The sequence below is a fragment of the Cebus imitator genome, unplaced genomic scaffold (assembly GCF_001604975.1).
Source record: "Cebus imitator isolate Cc_AM_T3 unplaced genomic scaffold, Cebus_imitator-1.0 Scaffold9, whole genome shotgun sequence".
In the NCBI taxonomy this organism is placed as follows: Eukaryota; Metazoa; Chordata; class Mammalia; order Primates; family Cebidae; genus Cebus; species Cebus imitator.
This window is the reverse complement of record NW_016107324.1, coordinates 12,557,745-12,575,134: the sequence shown is the minus strand read 5'-3', so window position 1 is coordinate 12,575,134 and position 17,390 is coordinate 12,557,745. Positions and strand designations below refer to the sequence as shown.

General features: G+C 41.9%; 1 protein-coding gene across 2 annotated transcripts in view; it reads right to left on the bottom strand.

Annotated features, from left to right (window-relative positions):
* Window positions 1-8,802, bottom strand: part of TP53BP1 (tumor protein p53 binding protein 1) — a 91,311-nt gene extending 82,509 nt beyond the window's left edge. For both annotated transcript variants that reach the window (XM_037744787.1, XM_017546196.2), the window contains exons 1-4: window positions 8,655-8,802; window positions 7,887-8,071; window positions 7,600-7,693; window positions 7,267-7,351 (exon numbers count right to left, since the gene is read on the bottom strand). In XM_037744787.1, coding sequence (XP_037600715.1) covers window positions 7,267-7,351; window positions 7,600-7,693; window positions 7,887-8,071; window positions 8,655-8,661 — 371 coding nt within the window. In that variant the 5' untranslated portion in view covers window positions 8,662-8,802. The remainder of the gene's footprint in view (window positions 1-7,266; window positions 7,352-7,599; window positions 7,694-7,886; window positions 8,072-8,654) is intronic.
* Between the last annotated feature and the right edge of the window lie 8,588 nt (window positions 8,803-17,390).

Genomic DNA, 17,390 nt, shown 5'->3' with positions numbered 1-17,390 from the left:
GTTTCACCATGTTGACCAGGATGGTCTCGATCTCTTGACCTCGTGATCCACCCGCCTCGGCCTCCCAAAGTGCTGGGATTACAGGCTTGAGCCACCGCGCCAGGCCACTTATCATATATTTCTATACCCTACACAAGAATGTAAACTACACTAAGGTCTAGGATTTTTATTTTTTCTGATCACTTTGTAATCCCCAAATCCAACAACACCTGACACATAGAAAATACAAAATAAAAAAGTACTTTGGGAGGCAGAGTTGGGCAGATCACTTGAGGTCAGGAGTTCGAGATCAGCCTGGCCAACATGGTGAAACTGTGTCTCTACTAAAAATACAAAAATTAGCCAGGCGTTGTGGTGCTCGCCTATAATTCCAGCTACTCGGGAGGCTGAGGCACAATAATCACTTGAACCCAGGAGGTGGAAGTTGCAGTGAGCAGAGATGGTGCCACTGCACTCCAGCCTAGGCAACAAAGCAAAAAGCAAGACTCTGTCTCAAAAAAAAAAAAACCTCAAAAAATTTTGGACAATGATTAGATGAATCAGAAAAAGGATGAAATAATTCAGATTACAGACAAAAAACCATACTGATGTTAAACTTTTCTCCACTGTCTAAAGTTCCTGGAAAGAGAAAACAAAGGTTTAAATATATTATTTAGAGGTATAAAAGGAGCCAGTAGAAGAATTAAAATAACTATTATCAAAAATTGGGAGAGTGAAAACAAATTTTAAAAAATTGGGAGGGTGTTGCTCAGTTATCCTATCTTTCATTATCAGAACTCAATTGTCTTAATCTGATAAAACAAGAAATGACAGTACAATAGAATTACTTTACATATAAAACACATTTATAGTTTCATAATAGTATTAGAGGTAGGGAGATAACCTCCCAGAAGTAAAAGCACAAACAGTTAAAGACAGTTGCCTTTATGAAAAGGGATCAAGGGTGAAGAAGGACTCTCTGCTTTTCATCATAAGTCCTTTTCATTTTATTTTATTTATTTATTTATTTACTTACTTATTTATTTTTGAGGCAGGGTCTCACTCTGCCGCCAAGGCTAGAGTGCAGTGGCATGATCACAGCTCACTGCAAACTCTCCTTCCCAGGCTTAAGCAATCCTCCCACCTCAGCCTCCTAAGTAGCTGGAACCACAGATGTGTGCCACCATGCCCAGCTAATTTTTTTGTATTTTTGGTAAAGATGGAGTTTCACCATATTGTCCAGGCTGGTCCTGAACTCCAGAGCTTAAGCGATCCACCCGCCTTGGCCTCCCAAAGTGCTGAAATTATAGGTGTCAGCCACTGTGCCTGGTCTATAAGCCCTTTTTAAAGTAAATGATTTGGCTGGGAGCAGTGGCTCACGCCTGTAATCCCAGCACTTGGGAGGCCGAGGCAGGTGGATCATGAGGTCAGGAGTTCAAAACCAGCCTGGCCAAGATGGTGAAACCCCATCTCTACTAAAAACTACAAAAATTAGCTGGGCACTGTGGCAGGTACCTGTAATTCCAGCTACTCAGGGTGAGGCTAAGGCAGGAGAATCGCTTGAACTCGAACAGCAGAGATTGCAGTGAGCTGGGACTGCACCACTGCACTCCAGCCTAGGTGACAGAGTGAGACTCTGTCTTTAAAAAAAAAAAGGAAATGATTTATATTATTCTGTTAAAAATATTTAACAGGTCTGACCAAAATTGAAAATTGCCCTATGAAAAACCCTATGAAGAAAAAGAAAGGATAGAGTGGGAGAAAATATTTGCAAAACACATATTCTACGAAAGACTAGTATCTAGAATATATAAAGATCTCTCAAAACACAACAGTAAAAAGACAATCCAATTAGAAAATAGGCAAAAGATATGAACAGACATTTATTTCCCTGAAGAAAATGACAGGTAGCAAGTAACACGTGAAAAGATGCTCACCATCATTAGCCATTAGGGAAATATAAACTGAAGCAACAACGAGGTATCACTATAGACCTGTAATGGCTAAAAAAATAGTGCGGACCGGGTGCGGTGGCTCATGCCTGTAATGCCAGCACTTTGGGAGGCCAAGTCGGGCAGATCACCTGAGGTCAGGAGTTCAAGACCAGCCTGATCAACATTGTGAAACCCCACCTCTATTAAAAATACAAAAAATTAGCTGGGCATGGTGGCAGGCACCTGTAATCCCAGCTACAGAAAGCTGAGGCAGGAAAATTGCTTGAATCCAGGAGGCAGAGGTTGCAGTGAGCCAAGACCGAGCCACTGCACTCCAGCCTGGGCGTGACAGAGTGAGACTCTATCACACACACACAAAAATAGCGAAAACACCAAATACCAGTGAGGATGAAACAAAAATTAGATCATTCATACATTGCTGGTAGGACTATAAAACGGTACAGCTGCTCCTGAAAACAGTTTGGTAGTTTCTTAAAAAACCAAACATGCAACTACTAAGACCCAGCAATTGCAAAACTCGGCATTTATCCTACAGAAATGAAAAACCTGTTGACAGAAAAACCTGTACATATGGCCGAGCGCAGTGACTCACACCTGTAATCCCAGCACTTTGGGAGGCTGAGGCAGGCCGATCACCTGAGGTCAGGAGTTCAAGAACAGCCCGGTCAACATGGTGAAATACCGTCCTACTAAAAATATAAAAATTAGCCAGGCATGGTGGCACACGCCTGTACTCCCAGCTACTCGGAAGGCTGAGGCAGGAGTATCGCTTAAACCTGGGAGGTGGAGGTTGCAGTTAGCTGAGATTGCATTCCAACCTGGGTGACACAGAGAGACTCCATCGCAAAAAAAACAAAAAGAAAAGAAAAACCTGTACATACATGTTTATAGCAGCTTTCTTCATAGTAGTCAAAACCAGGAGAAAACCCAGATGTCCTTCAACAGATGAATGGTTAAACAAACTATAGTACATCCACAGCATGGAAGACTACTCAGCAATAAAAATGAACTACTGATAGATGCAAAAACATGGATGGATCTCCCAGAAGTTATGCTGACTGAAAATGCCAATCCCAGGGCTAAGCATGGTGGCTCATGCCTGTAATCCCAGCACTCTGGGAAGGTAAGACAGGAGGACCACTTGAGCCCAGGCATTGGAGACCAGCCTGGGCAATATAGCAAAACTCCATCTCTAAAAAAAGTTTAAAAAATTAGTTGGGTGTGGTGGCCTGTGCCTGTTATCTCAGCTACTTGGGAGGCTGAGAAGGGAGGATTGCCTGAGCCCAGGAGGTGCAGGTTACAGTAAGCATGACCTTGCCACTGCATTCCAGGCCGGGCAAGCGAGTGAGGCCCTGTCTCTAAAAAGTCAATCCCAAAAGATTAGATAACATATGATCCCATTTTATATCGTATTTTGAAATGATTTTTTTTTTTTTTTTTTTTTTTTTTTTGAGACGGAGTCACACTCTGTCTCCCAGGCTGGGGTGCAACAGCACAATCTTGGCTCACCGCAACCTCCGCCTCCTGGGTTCAGGCAATTCTCCTGCCTCAGCCTCCTGAGTAGCTGGGATTACAGGCACGCACCACCATGCCCAGCTAATTTTTTGTATTTTTAGTAGAGACGGGGTTTCACCATGTTGACCAGGATGGTCTCGATCTCTTGACCTCGTGATCCACCCACCTCGGCCTCCCAAAGTGCTGGGATTACAGGCTTGAGCTACCGCGCCCGGCCCCTGAAATGATATTTTTACACATGAAGAAGGGATGAATGGTTGCCATGGGTTGCGATGCAAAAGAGGGAGGTAAATATGGCTATAAAGGGGCAAGGCAGACCGGGCACAGTGGCTCACACCTGTAATCCCAGCACTTTGGGAGGCCACGGCAGGCAGATCACCTGAGGTCAAGAGTTCAAGACCAAACTGACCAACTTGGAGAATCCTCGTCTCCACTCAAAATACAAAAACTGGTCGGACGTGGTGGCGCATGCCTATGATCTCAGCTACTCAGGAGGCTGAGACAGGAGAATTGCTTGAACTCAGGAGGCGGAGGCTGTGGTGAGCCGAGATTGAGCCACTGCCCTCCAGCCTGGACAACAAGATCAAGATTCCATCTCAAAAAAAAAAAAAGGCAAGGCATCCTTTCGGTGTTAGAACTGCATCCTGACTATAGTGGTACACATACAAACCTACACAGGTGATAAAACTGTATAAAACTTAATACACACATATTCACAGGCACATACAAAAAGAAGTAAAACAGGAAATGTGAATAAAATCGATGGATTTGGCCAGGTGAAGTGGCTCACACCTGTAATCCAGCACTTTGGGAGGCCAAGGCAGGTGGATCACCAAGTCAGGAGTTCAAGATCGGCCTGACCAGTATGGTGAAACCCCATCTCTACTAAAAATACAAAAAATTAGCTGGGCATGGTGGTGTATGCCTGTAATCACAGTTGCTCAGGAGGCTGAGGCAGGAGAATTGCTTGAACCTGGGAGGCAGAGTTGCAGTGAGCCAAGATCACGCCATTGCACTCCAGCCTGGGCAACAACAGCGGGACTCCGTCTCAAAAAATAAAAAGTGCCTTGAAGAGATTTCATTCTTTTGGAATCAACTCCAAATTCTTTCCAGTTTAATGGCCTTTGCACACACAGTTCATTCTGACTGGAAAGCTCTTCCTTGCACATTGTACATTACTCCCCTACCCTTCAACTATGCCTAGCAAATTCATATTTATTGTTTAGACTATATTCCACAAAGAGGTATTCCCTTATCCCTCATATTAGGTTATATGTATTTTTTTCCTCTTTGCAATGATAACAATTGTAATTGAATAGCTATTGATGTAATGACTCATTTAACATCCGACTCTCCTATTATAAGCTCCACAACGGCAAAAGCCCCTTTAAAGCACATGCCACAGTGCCTGCACATTTATTTAACATGAAAAGAAGTAGCATGAAACCTCTCAAACACCATTGCTTTATTCACAATGAGGGATGTCCATACTTCCTGTCCCCACTGGCTAAAACCAGGATGCTGAACCACAAATACACAGATAAGCCTGGCACATATTCCTAAAGAGGTACCATAAACTTAAATGCCCACAGAAATCAAAGCAAGATAACACAGATGAGTGAAGCAACTGGGCATAAAAACAAAAGCACAACAACTATGATAAATGACAAAAGAACACCTGGTCTCAGTATCTAAGTACAATAGTGAATTGTACTGACTATGGCAAATTATACCACTAATGTTCAAAAAATTAGCTGAGGTTAATTAAGCAGAGGTTGATGGCTACTCATAACCCCAGCCAAGTGTTGCCAGTGGAGATGAGAAATGCTAGAAGCTGGAAATCTAAGTTTTATGAGATATTTCCCCATTTTAAAATTCTCTCAATTAATTCAAACATATTAACATTTTACCACCTATGCAGGCCAAAAAAGACCCTTCTGCAGGCCCCAATGAGCCCATCAGTTTGCAGGTTGTTCTAAAGCTTTTATTTTACTTGATGATTCATGAGAAAAAAGAAATTATGTACAAACGAACACAGAATATAAAATAAAACACACCTCCAAAAAAGCTTTTCTTTTTGAGACAGGTCTCACTCTGTCACCTAGGCTGGAGTGCAGTGGTACAATCATGGCTCAGTGCAGCCTCAATCTTCCAGGCTCAAGTGATCCTTCTACGTCAGCCTCCTGAATAGCAGGGCTACAGGCACACACCACCATGCCCTGCTAATTTTTTTTTTTTTTTTGAGACAGAGTCTTGCTCTGCTGCCCAGGCTAGAGTACAGTGGAGACATCTTGGCTCACTGCAACCTCTGCTTCCCAGGTTCAAGTGATTCTCCTGCCTCAACCTCCTGAGTGGCTGGTATTACAGGCACCTGCCACCACGCCCAGCTAATTTTTGTATTTTTAGTAGAGACAGAGTTCTGCCATGTTGGCCAGACTGGTATCGAACCCCTGACCTCAGGTAATCTGCCCACCTCAGGCTCCCAAAGTGCTGGGATTACAGGTATGAGCCACCGCACCCAGTCCATTTTTTTTCTTTTCTTTTTTTTTTTTTTTTTTTCTTTGGTAGAGACAGGGTCTCATTGAGATCTGCCAGGCTGATCTCAAACTCCTGGGCTCAATGATCGTCTTGCCTGAGACTCCTAAAGTACTGGGATTACAGGCATGAGCCACTCCACCCAGCCAAAAACCATTTCTTTTTAAGAAAAAATTAAGTCTTTAACCATTTCAAGTTAACATTCTCCTCTCTAAACACCTCCCCTTTCTACACCCAAAAACTCCTAAAGTTCTCTACATTCTCCTTGGATCTTAGGACAATTGGGGCAGAAGACTGAGAAGCACTGACTAGTTAGAAAGAAACTGGAGGCACTCTAGTCACAAAGACCAGGTTCAAAGCCCAGCTCTGTCACTTACTAGCAATGTACTCTAGAGTAAGTTATCTAATTTCTTTGCCCATCAATTTTCCCCTCTATACCATGGAAATAATATAATGTCTTCATTGAACAGCTGCTTTAAGAATAGGATGAAATAAGATTATACTATATGTCAAACATCCAGTACAGGACCCAACACAGAGGATGAACTCAAAACATGGATACTATAAAGATGTGCATAAGACATAGTAAAAGATGAATCTTGCTTAGGGTATGAATTAAACACCCTGGATCTAAAACTGATGGGGTACTTCGATTGGTAGATGGAAAACATGCCTAATAGTTCTGATAATACTCGTAAATGCTTTTTTTTTTTTTCCTGAGATGGAGTCTCACTCTGTCACTCAGGCTGGAGTGCAACAGCACAATCTTAGCTCACTGCAATCTCCACCTCCCCGGTTCAAGCGATTCTCCTGCCTCAGTCTCCTGAATAGCTGGAATTACAGGTGCATGCCACCATGACTGGCTAATTTTTGTATTTTTGGTACAGATGCGGTTTTACCATGTTGGCCAGGCTGGTCTCAAACTCCAGACCTCAAGTGATTCACCTGCCTCGGCCTCTCAAAACGCTAGGATTATAAGCACAAGCCAACCCACCTGGCCCCTAAATACTTTTGAATGATTTTTTTCTACTAACAGGAATGCTTATTTTGTTTCACATGCACAAGACAGATAATGATTTGAACAATAAAGCATAAAAATTGTTATTACCTTTACAAAAGAGATTCCAACTATCAGTACTAACATTATACTAATACAATCCTCCAGTCCCATTTCCTAATCCACAAGAAAAAGATTAATCCTTTTATCCTTTGAATGAGGCAAGAGGTACAGATAAAAGAGCCAATCCGATAACACACTTAAACTCCTTCAAACACTGTATACCTGCTTGTCCTGTTTGGGTGAGGTAACTGCTCAATGACCTGACTGATGGAACCACATGTGTCCAAGTTAGAAGAATCCACAGTGTCTGAAAAAAACAAATGAATATTAGCACAAAGGATATTTACCACCAAACTTTAATACAAAATCAAGAATACAGACAATACCAATCTAATCAGTGACACTAGCACATCAAATTTTGAGTGCCTACTATGCAGATACCACAGTAGGCTCCCTTACATACATTCGACACAATCAAATAAAGTTTAAATCCACTCAGCTCCAACAAGGGCACCCCAAAAACGCAAAGGGGACCAACGGCTTTAAAAATCTCACCTGCAACCTTGTTTTCTTTCAGATGTTCATTGAACTCACTATTACTGTTTCCTCGTTCTTCTCCAGCTGTTTGTTCAGGATTGGATACAACATCCTAAAAAATACACATACAAAATATCTCCATTATATATGAAATAGTTCAAAATGAAACATACTATTTGTGAACAATTTTTCCAATCAACTTTATTGAGAAGATAATGATCTTCTAAATACTTACGTTTGCTGGTTGTTCTAGGTTTAAAGAAAAAAAAATCTGCTCAATCATTTTCAAACAAGACATCACTCACCAACACAGGATTTTCTTTGTGCGTCTGAAGATGAGGAAGGTGTCGAGATAGCATACTGAAGTGAGAACCAGAATCATCTTCTAGAACCTGGCTTTCAGGCTGAGAATCTTCAATTATCAGGCAAGGAGTATCTTGCTGAGAGAAATCTGAATCCAACTGACTTCCAGTAGGGTCCATCTGCTCCCCTGGAATGGAATAACAAAAGATCAGTTCCGTGTAACGGACTAGCCTTGCTCACGCAGTCTAAGCCTAAATAATGGGCGGAAGTACAAGATCTGGGAAAGGGGACCAGTTCAGGACTCCTCCAATTAGAATATTTTATTTATAACTGCTGCAAGCACTTTCCTATCATGCCTACCAAGTCACCCATTCCTCGTTATTTACAATAAGCCTGCCTATCCCTCCTTCTTTTTCATCACCTTCTCGTAGACACCCTTTCCCCTCCTTCCTAACCTCTTTTTCTCCCCGCCCCTTTTTCCACCCCCCCCACCCCACAACTCTCCCAACGTCCTTCTGGCGCCTCTACCGACCCCCAAAAGACTGCTTTGTAGTATCTGTTCGCCAGAAGCCACACAATCTTTCAGCTTTCCTCACGACCACCAAGCCTTCCTAGCTACCGTTTCCCCACCCCCTCCTCAGGGCCCTCCAACCCCTTCCCCGTCACCGCCGCCATGCTTGCCACCCCGCCCCCTCCGGTCAGCCATCCCTTCAGACCCGAAATCCAGGCCTTCAGAGCCCACTGCACTCCCATTTCTCTCCAAACAGTACCAGGCATCCCGGCGGGAGGTCCCTCGCACTCGAGCAAGAGGTTTCTGCACGCTCCCCAAGTCCCTCCAGATCGATCCCCAGGTCGCCGCTGTCGCCACCGCCACCACCGGCCGCGAACTCCCCCTTTCCCGGCGCGTCACACAATGTCGGATCGTCCATTCGCTGCTACTGCCCGCCACTCAAAAAATCCTATGGATGATAGGCAGCTGAGGCAGAGTGCCCCGCCCCACGTAAGAAAAAGGAACACGGCGGCGCGTTTCCATGGCAGCATGGACGTTGCAGGCCCTCCCCTTAGCAGAGCCGGAGAATGACGGTATCCTTGAACCGAAGGGACCTTGAGAGGGCGAGAAATACCTTCCCTTGCTTCCAGGACGATTGCATTTACCACTATTCAGACATTTCAGAACCTCTATCTGCTTTTTCTCGTTCATGACCCTTAATTCCCTTCCCTCATCCTCTTTCCTGGAAAAGGAGAGAGTTTCCCAGCTTTCTTATAACAGGGCAAAGAAGAAGCGACTTGAGGATGGCTAGTTCTTCAGAGCTAGTAAAACGGAGACTCTTTCTTCTTTGACACAGGGTTGACCTGTGTCAATCAGGATCCCTTTTGTGGGCCTCTATTCTGAATTCAAGGGCCTGACATTATATCCCTGCCAGGGTGTTTTTGGGTTTTGTTCGTTTTTACATTGTATCAGAGCTCCAGTAAGCCATATTTCTTCCCATTGCCCTTTCCAGCCTAGAACGTATTTCAAGCGTCACATTTGTTTATCGTAGCTTTATCTTTTATGGGATTGCCCACAGAGACTACAGCCCCAGACATATTTTGCACCTCCCATTAAAAGAAATGAGCTGTCATTCTCAAACTCCGTGGTAAAGAGAACAGCTGCCACCCTTTCTAACTAAATGACCTCAAAGATACCTCCAAGCCCAGAGATTCTATTATCCTAATTATGGTGCCAGGGTCTTAAAGAGGGTGTGGCAGCTGTGACAAGTCTTAATGAACCAAGCCTCGGGAGGCATATGTGTTTAGGTTTTTTTTTGTTGTTGAGGGGTGGGCGTTTATTATTTAAGTGGCAGTTGGATCCAGGTTAGAATTCTAGCCAGAGCAGCTGTCAATAGGGAAAGCACCTAGCACAATGCCAAGCATATACATAGTAGGCATTCAATAGAAGGCAGTTTTCTCTTTCTACCCAGGTTGATTTATTTCGGCATAGCCCAACCATGATTCTCCTTTTCTGTAAATGCCCAATTCAGCACTGGATATAGGCAAAGCTGAAGTGGAGCTTCCTACCAATCTTCTCATTGCTGCTATAAATTACAGTGATCATATTTTCCAAACCAAAATCAAGGCATGCTGTCTGAATACATGTTACTTATGGGAAAAAAGGAACTGACTCCTTGAAACTGTCCTGAAAAATCTATAATCTATTACTGCCATAACTAGAACATAATTATGGTCCCCAGAATATTTTATTAGTGGAGCTAAAATGAAATGGACCACACAGAGACACATCTCACTTCTTAACCTTAAAATCATTTATAATTGACTCTTTTCATACTCTATTCCTAAAGTTACAGAAGACCATTGACTAAACAAACTTAAAGGACCAGGTAGGTAAGATCAATAGTAACTACACTAGGTGGACAAAGTGAGTTCATCTGCTCTATTTGAGAGGGCACAACCAACCACGTCCTGTTATGAGCAAATTATGACCTTGAGTCTCATAAAAATCCCCCAAAAGTCACCTTTTGTTTTTCTTCTCCAGCCTGCTTCTGCTTCCTTCCCAGGTGAGACACAAATAAACAGATATGTTTGAATACTTCACAAGTATGTTTGTCAAAACTCATAAAATGGTTGGGCTCAGGGGCTTACACCTGTAATCCCAGCACTTTGGGAGGCCGAGGCAGGTGGATTGCTTGAGCCCAGGAATTCAAGACCAGCCTGGGCAACATGGCAAAACCCCATTGTTACAAAAAATATGAAAAAATATTAGCTGGGTGTGGTAGCATGGTTCCTGTAGTCTCAGCTCAGGAGGCTGAGGTGGAAGGATCTCCTCAACTAGGAGGCAGAGGTTGCAATGAGCCAAGACTGCACCAATGCACTCCAGCCTGGGCCAGAGAGTGAGACCCTGTCTGAAACAAACAAACAATTAAAAAAAAAAAACAAAAACCTAAAAACCTCAACCTGAATACAAGTAAACAGATGAATAAATGAGCCTGATCCATTTGCATTACTAAACAAAATAAGAGTCTTAAAAACTGTTAAGAAAAACTGTTAATTCCTTGTTAGGCAGTGTTGCAATTAAGTTAATCATTAAATAATCCTGAAAAACAGAAACTACCGGCAGAATGGTTAGCCATGGAGGCTGTAACTGATTGCAACTAGGTGAGCCAAAGGCCTTTATTGACCCCTAGTCTGCAAAGGACCAGCAGCACATCTTCTGTCTACAAGTGCATCTTTATCTAAACCACCTTAGACAGACAAATCTAACTTACCTCTAAAGCCCTTCCAGAGAAGAATACTCATCAGATCTGTTAACTCGATTTAAAGTTTAATAAACCTTATTGTCATAAATTTTTCTTCTAAGCCTAATCTTCTAGTCTTCTAGCCTAAATCCTGTATTCTAGAATTTAAAGCCATTTCCTCTCATATTGTCTTTAACTGGTATCTTTAAAATCTGGATGGATGTCATTAAGTTGGGATCATCTCATTAGGTCCTATAATTCTATAATAAATTTCAAACAAACAACAAATCTAAATGCTATATGACTTAATTTCAGTTTCTGAGTCTTTTTCTGAAGTCTCCTCAAAGACTTCCCCAAGCAAAGGAACCCTTGCCAGCTCATTCTTCCCTCACAGGTATTATTCACAAACCTTTAAAGTTGCTTTATGGAAACTCATAGTTTTGGAGCTCAGTGGCAGAGTACTTTACTGAGGAGACTTGACAAGTGCCAACTACATTTAATGACAGGAAAGCAATTATATATTTCTTTTTTTTTTTTTTTTTTTTTTTGTGGAAATGGAGTCTCACTCTGTTACCCAGGCTGGAGGCAAGTTGCTCGATCTCAACTGACTGCAATCTCTGCTTGCTGGCCCAAGTGAGTCTCCTGCATCAGCCTCCCATATAGCTGGGATTACAGGTGCACACCACCATGCACAGCTAATTTTTTGGTATTTTTAGTAGAGATGGGTTTTCACCATGTTGGCCAGGCTGGTCTCGAACGCCTGACTTCAAGTGATCCACCCACTTCAGCCTCCCAAAGTGCTGGATTACAGGGGTGAGCCACTGCGTCCAGCCAATTATATATTCATTTTAAGCTATAATATTAAATAAAGTATTATATGCTGACTTATAGGTAACCTATAATTGATTCTGATCCCTAACCTGCCTGTTGCACTCGGACCTATTGCACTTGGATCTATACTATCCTGTTCAGGTATATTTATTTAATAAAACTAATTAACAACATATATTACATTTTTGCTATGTGGCAGGTACTGGGCTGTATTATATTCATTATCTCACCTGAAAGCCTCATAACTCTATAAGGGTTATACATGAGCAAACTAAGGTTTGGAGAGATGAAAGAATTTGTACAACATCTCAGAGCTAATAAAAAGCAGTGGAAATTTGAACTAGTCTGCATAACTGCAGAGGTTTTATATAACCATGATTGAAGAGAAGCAGTGAAAAACTGTAAAAGAGTTGAGACAAATCATTTTTGTTTTAGAATGTATTTTTATTTGAATTCTGAATATGGGTGTCCCTAATATTCTGTGAATTCATAATAATTAAAATAATGTGATGAAAACAAAGGAGAACCTGGGTTTCTACTCAGAGTTGTCAACTCCACGGCCTGTAAAGAAGTCAACAAAGAGGTAATGATATAATTAAAATGTGAAAGCCAAATTGTTTAAGGCAGTCAATAACTGCTTGTGATACTATATTAAACTCCTAACTGTAGGATGATACACGTGTAGATACTTGCAACCTTTGCAGTAGAAGCAATTCCAACTGTTGTATGTCTTACCTTTTCAGAACTTCATTCTGTCAATTTTTGTAAGTAAACTTTTTATTTTGAAAAGGTTCAAAGCAAAAGAAAAGTTGCAAGAAGAGTATAATGAAAAATAATATAGGCCAGGTGTGGTGGCTTATGCCTATAATCCCAGCACTTTGGGAGGCTGAAGTAGGAGGATTGCTTGAGCCAGGAGGTCAAGGCTACAGTGAGCCATGGTCTCACCACTGCACTCCAAACTTGATGACAGAGCATGACCCTGTCTCAAATAATAATAATCTCTCATAAACTCTTCTCCTAGTTAACATTTTGCCATGTTGTTCCTGTGCATTTTTTATTGTGGTAAAATATATATAACATAAAATTTACCATTTTAACCATTTTTAAGTGTACAGTTTAGCAGCATTAAGTACATTCACATTATTGTACAACCCTACCACCATCCAGCTCCAGAAAATTGTCATCTTCCCAAACTAAAGCTCTGTAACTCATTAAACAATAAATCCCCATTCCTCCCTTTCCCCTGGCAACCACTATTCTGCCTTCTGTCTTTACCAGTTTGCCTACTCTATGTACCTTATATGAGTGCAATTATACAATATTTGTTGTTTGTTTTGTGTCTGGCTTATTTCACTTAGCATATCTTCAGGGTTCATCCATGTTGTAGCATGTGTCAAAATTTCCTTCATTTTTAAGGCTGAATAATATTTCATTGTATATTTCTGTCACATTTTATTTTGAACTCCTGTTCATTTTAACCCACTTTCTGAACCTTTCTAGAGCCCTCAACTCTGTCATACCCAAGTACAGATGAGGCTCCTGAGGAACAATTAGCAGCACTGTGCCAACTCAGCACACTGCTTCCCCTTTTAGATGTCTTCATTTTCTGGCCAGCCAATCAGCTGTGGGCCCTCTTATTAACCTGAATCTCTCTCAGACACACAATACCAAGGACACTTTTGACTGTAGTATTAGCTGCAATTTTCTCCCTTCTACCTTTTCAAATATTCAGTCCAAAAAGCTCAACTGGCCAGCTGTGGTGGCTCAACCCTGTAATCCCAGCACTTTGTGACGCCAAGGCAGGTGGATCACCTGAGGTCAGGAATTCAAGACCAGCCTGGCCAACCTGGTCAAATCCTGTCTCTACTAAAAGTACAAAAAATTAGCCAGGCATCTGTAATCCCACCTACTTGGGAGGCTGAGGCAGGAGAATCACTTGAACCCGGGAGGTGGAGGTACCAGTGAGCCGAGATTGCACCACTGCACTCTAGCCTGGGCAACAAGAGCAAAACTCTGTCTAAAAAATAAATAAAAATAAAAATAATAAAAGCTCGACTACTAGGAGCCACATACCTGGAAACAGAAAAAAAAAAAAAAAGAAACAGAAAGTTGTGATATGGAGAGGGGGGAACCCAGAATTCTTGACCATTTGAATTTTTTTTTCCTTGAGGCAGGTCTCCCTCTGTCACCCAGGCTGGAGTACAGTGGCAGGAGCATGGCTGATTGCAGACTTGACTTCACAGGCTTAAGTGATCCTCCCACCTCAGCCTGCTGAGTAGCTAACACTACAGGCATGTGAGACAGGGTCACACTATGTTGCCTAGGCTAGTCTTGAACTCCTGGACTGAAGTGATCCGCCTCCCTCAGCCTCCCAAAGTGCTGAGATTACAGGTGTGAGCCACAGCGCCTGGCCTAGCCCCATTTGAATATATTGGTTGGTTCATTGGTTGGATTTTTCTTGAGAAAAGGTCTTACTCTGTCACCCAGCCCGGGGTGCAATGGCATGATCACAGCTCACTGCAGCCTCAACCTCCCGGGCTCAAGTGATCCTCCCACCTTAGCATCCCCAGGTAGGACTGCAGCTAGGGCTACAAGCGCACACCACCATGCCCAGCTAATTTTTTTATTTTCTTGTAGAGATGAGGTTTTGCCATGTTGACCAGGCTGGTCTCAAACTCCCGGGCTCAAGCAATCCTCCCACCTTAAACTCCCAAAGTGCTGAGATTACAGGCATGAGGCACTATGCCTAGCCTTCCTATTTGAATAATGATGGAGGCTGCCATCCCCCCTTTTCTGGGTTCTCCCCTCTTTTTATAGAAATAATCAATCTTCACTTTCAAGTAGCATCTCCCCTCCACTCTACTTCTCTACAATGGCAATCTGGCTTCAACCTCCATAAATCTAATTCCTAGCACAATGCCAGACACAAAGTACTTTATACATGTTAATGACTGATTCTAAAATTTTCTTGTCAAATTACCTCATTATCAGCCAGGCGCGGTAACTCAAGTAATCTCAGTACTTTGGGAAGCTAAGGCAGGCAGACTGCTTGAGCCCAGGAGTTCAAGATCAGCCTGGCCAGCATGGTGAAACCCTGTCTCTACTGAAAATACAAAAATCAGCCGGCATGGTGGAGCACACCTGTATTCCCAGCTACTCAGAAGGCTGAGGTAGAAGAATCACTTGAACCCAGGAGGTGGAAGTCGCAGTGACCTGAGATCACACCACTGCACTCCAGGCTGGGCTACACAGCAAGACTCTGTCTCAAAAAATAATAACAACGAATTACCTCATTATCTTTGACATATATAGTGTCTGATGCTGTTGCCATTAGCTCCTCAAAATTCTCATCTTGTGACTTGATATATCCTGGCTCTCCTCCATCATCTCAGCTTTTTTTCCCAATTCCTAACTTCCTGGAAGCCAGAACTACAGAATAAAAATCGAGAGTGATACCAACATGCTCAACACAGAAGAACCTTGAAAATACTATGCTAAGGGAAATAAGCCAGACAGAAAGAACAAATTTTGTGTGATTTCACTTACATGAGGTACCTAGAGCAGGCAAATTCAGAAAGAGAGAAAGTAGAATGGTGGCTGCCAGGAGCTAGGAGGAGGGAGGAAAGGGAACTTATTGTTTAATAATTTACAGAGCTTCAGTTTGGGAAGATGAAAAAGTTCTGGAGATGGATGGTGGTGATGGTTGTACAACAATGTAAATGTACTTAATGCCACTGAACCATACACTTAAAAATGGTTATAATGGTACATTTATGTTATGTGTATTTTACTACAGTAACAAAAGTTTTTCAATGAGACTAAACTTTGATATTTAAAGATGCTGGCCGGGCGCGGTGGCTCAAGCCTGTAATCCCAGCACTTTGGGAGGCCGAGGCGGGTGGATCACGAGGTCAAGAGATCGAGACCATCCTGGTCAACATGGTGAAACCCCATCTCTACTAAAAACACAAAAAATCAGCTGGGCATGGTGGTGTGTGCCTGTAATCCCAGCTACTCAGGAGGCTGAGGCAGGAGAATTGCCTGAACCCAGGAGGCGGAGGTTGCGGTGAGTCGAGATCGCACCATTGCACTCCAGCCTGGGTAACAACAGCGAAACTCCGTCTTAAAAAAAAAAAAAATATATTTAAAGATGCATACTTAGATCATAAAAAATTTTAATAACAAGTATGCAATAAAAGTCAGAATATATGGTCAATTTTATAGGGAACAGTGGGGTTGTGATTCATTAAGAAGCATGTGAGGTGCTTGGAAATCTTCTATTTTTTATTACCAGAGGCTTTACACAGTTGTACTATTTATAATTCATAAATTTGTACATTTATATTTTATTTTGTTCACTTTATGTGTGCTATATTTCACAATAAAGATGATTCAAAATAAATATCATTAATGCTAAAACTCATAATATGGCAAAAGAGGGTATATACATGATCTCAAAGTATATTCCTAAAATATACTGAATTATTACGAAGAGAAAAATAGTAAATTTGCTGTAGAAGAAACCTCGTATTCACCAACTTAACCAAGTGATCCCAGGTAATATACCAGTAAGGGAACAAAAGCCATCCATGTCACTTGATATGATGCACTGAAGATACATCACACTTTAACTGTATTCCTGCCAAAAATGTACAACCTGAATCTGATCATGAGAAAATATCAGATAAACTCACATTAATGGGTGCTCTACAAATAAACAACCCATATTCTCCAAAGAGAGAGAGAGACAGAGAGAAAGAAAGAAGTGTTGCCAAGGTCAAGAATGACAATGAAAATATCAAGAAATGGCCGGGCACAGTGATTTACGCCTGTAATCCCAGCATTTTGGGAGGCTGAGGCGGGCGGATCACCTGAGGTGAGGAGTTCAAGACCAGCCTAACCAACATAGAGAAACCCCATCTCTACTAAAAATACAAAATTAGCCAGGCGTGGTGGTGCATGCATGTAATCCCAGCTACTCAGGAAACTGAGGCAGGAGAATCACTCGAACCCTGGGGGCAGAGGTTGAGATGGGCTGAGATCGTGCCATTGCACTCCAGCCTGGGCAATACAAGTGAAACTCCATCACAAAAAAAAAAAAAAAAAAAAAAAAAAAAAAAAAAAAAAAAAACAAAAAAAAAAAAAAAAAAAAAAAAAAAAAAAAGTATCAAGAAATGTTCTAGATTTGAGAAGACTACAAAGACAAAACCATTAAATGCAACAGGGCAACAGGTGATCCAGAATTGAATCCTAGACGAGAACTTGGTTTTCCTTCTATAAATAATTCTGATGGGAGCACTGTTGATATCTGAATAAGGTCTATAATCAATGTTATTTTTCTGACCTTGATGATTACACTGTGGTCATTAAATAAAGAAGAGAGAGAGTGGTACCAAATTATCCAAGATTGGAGCTGGGCAGCTTAGTACTATGCAAAACTAA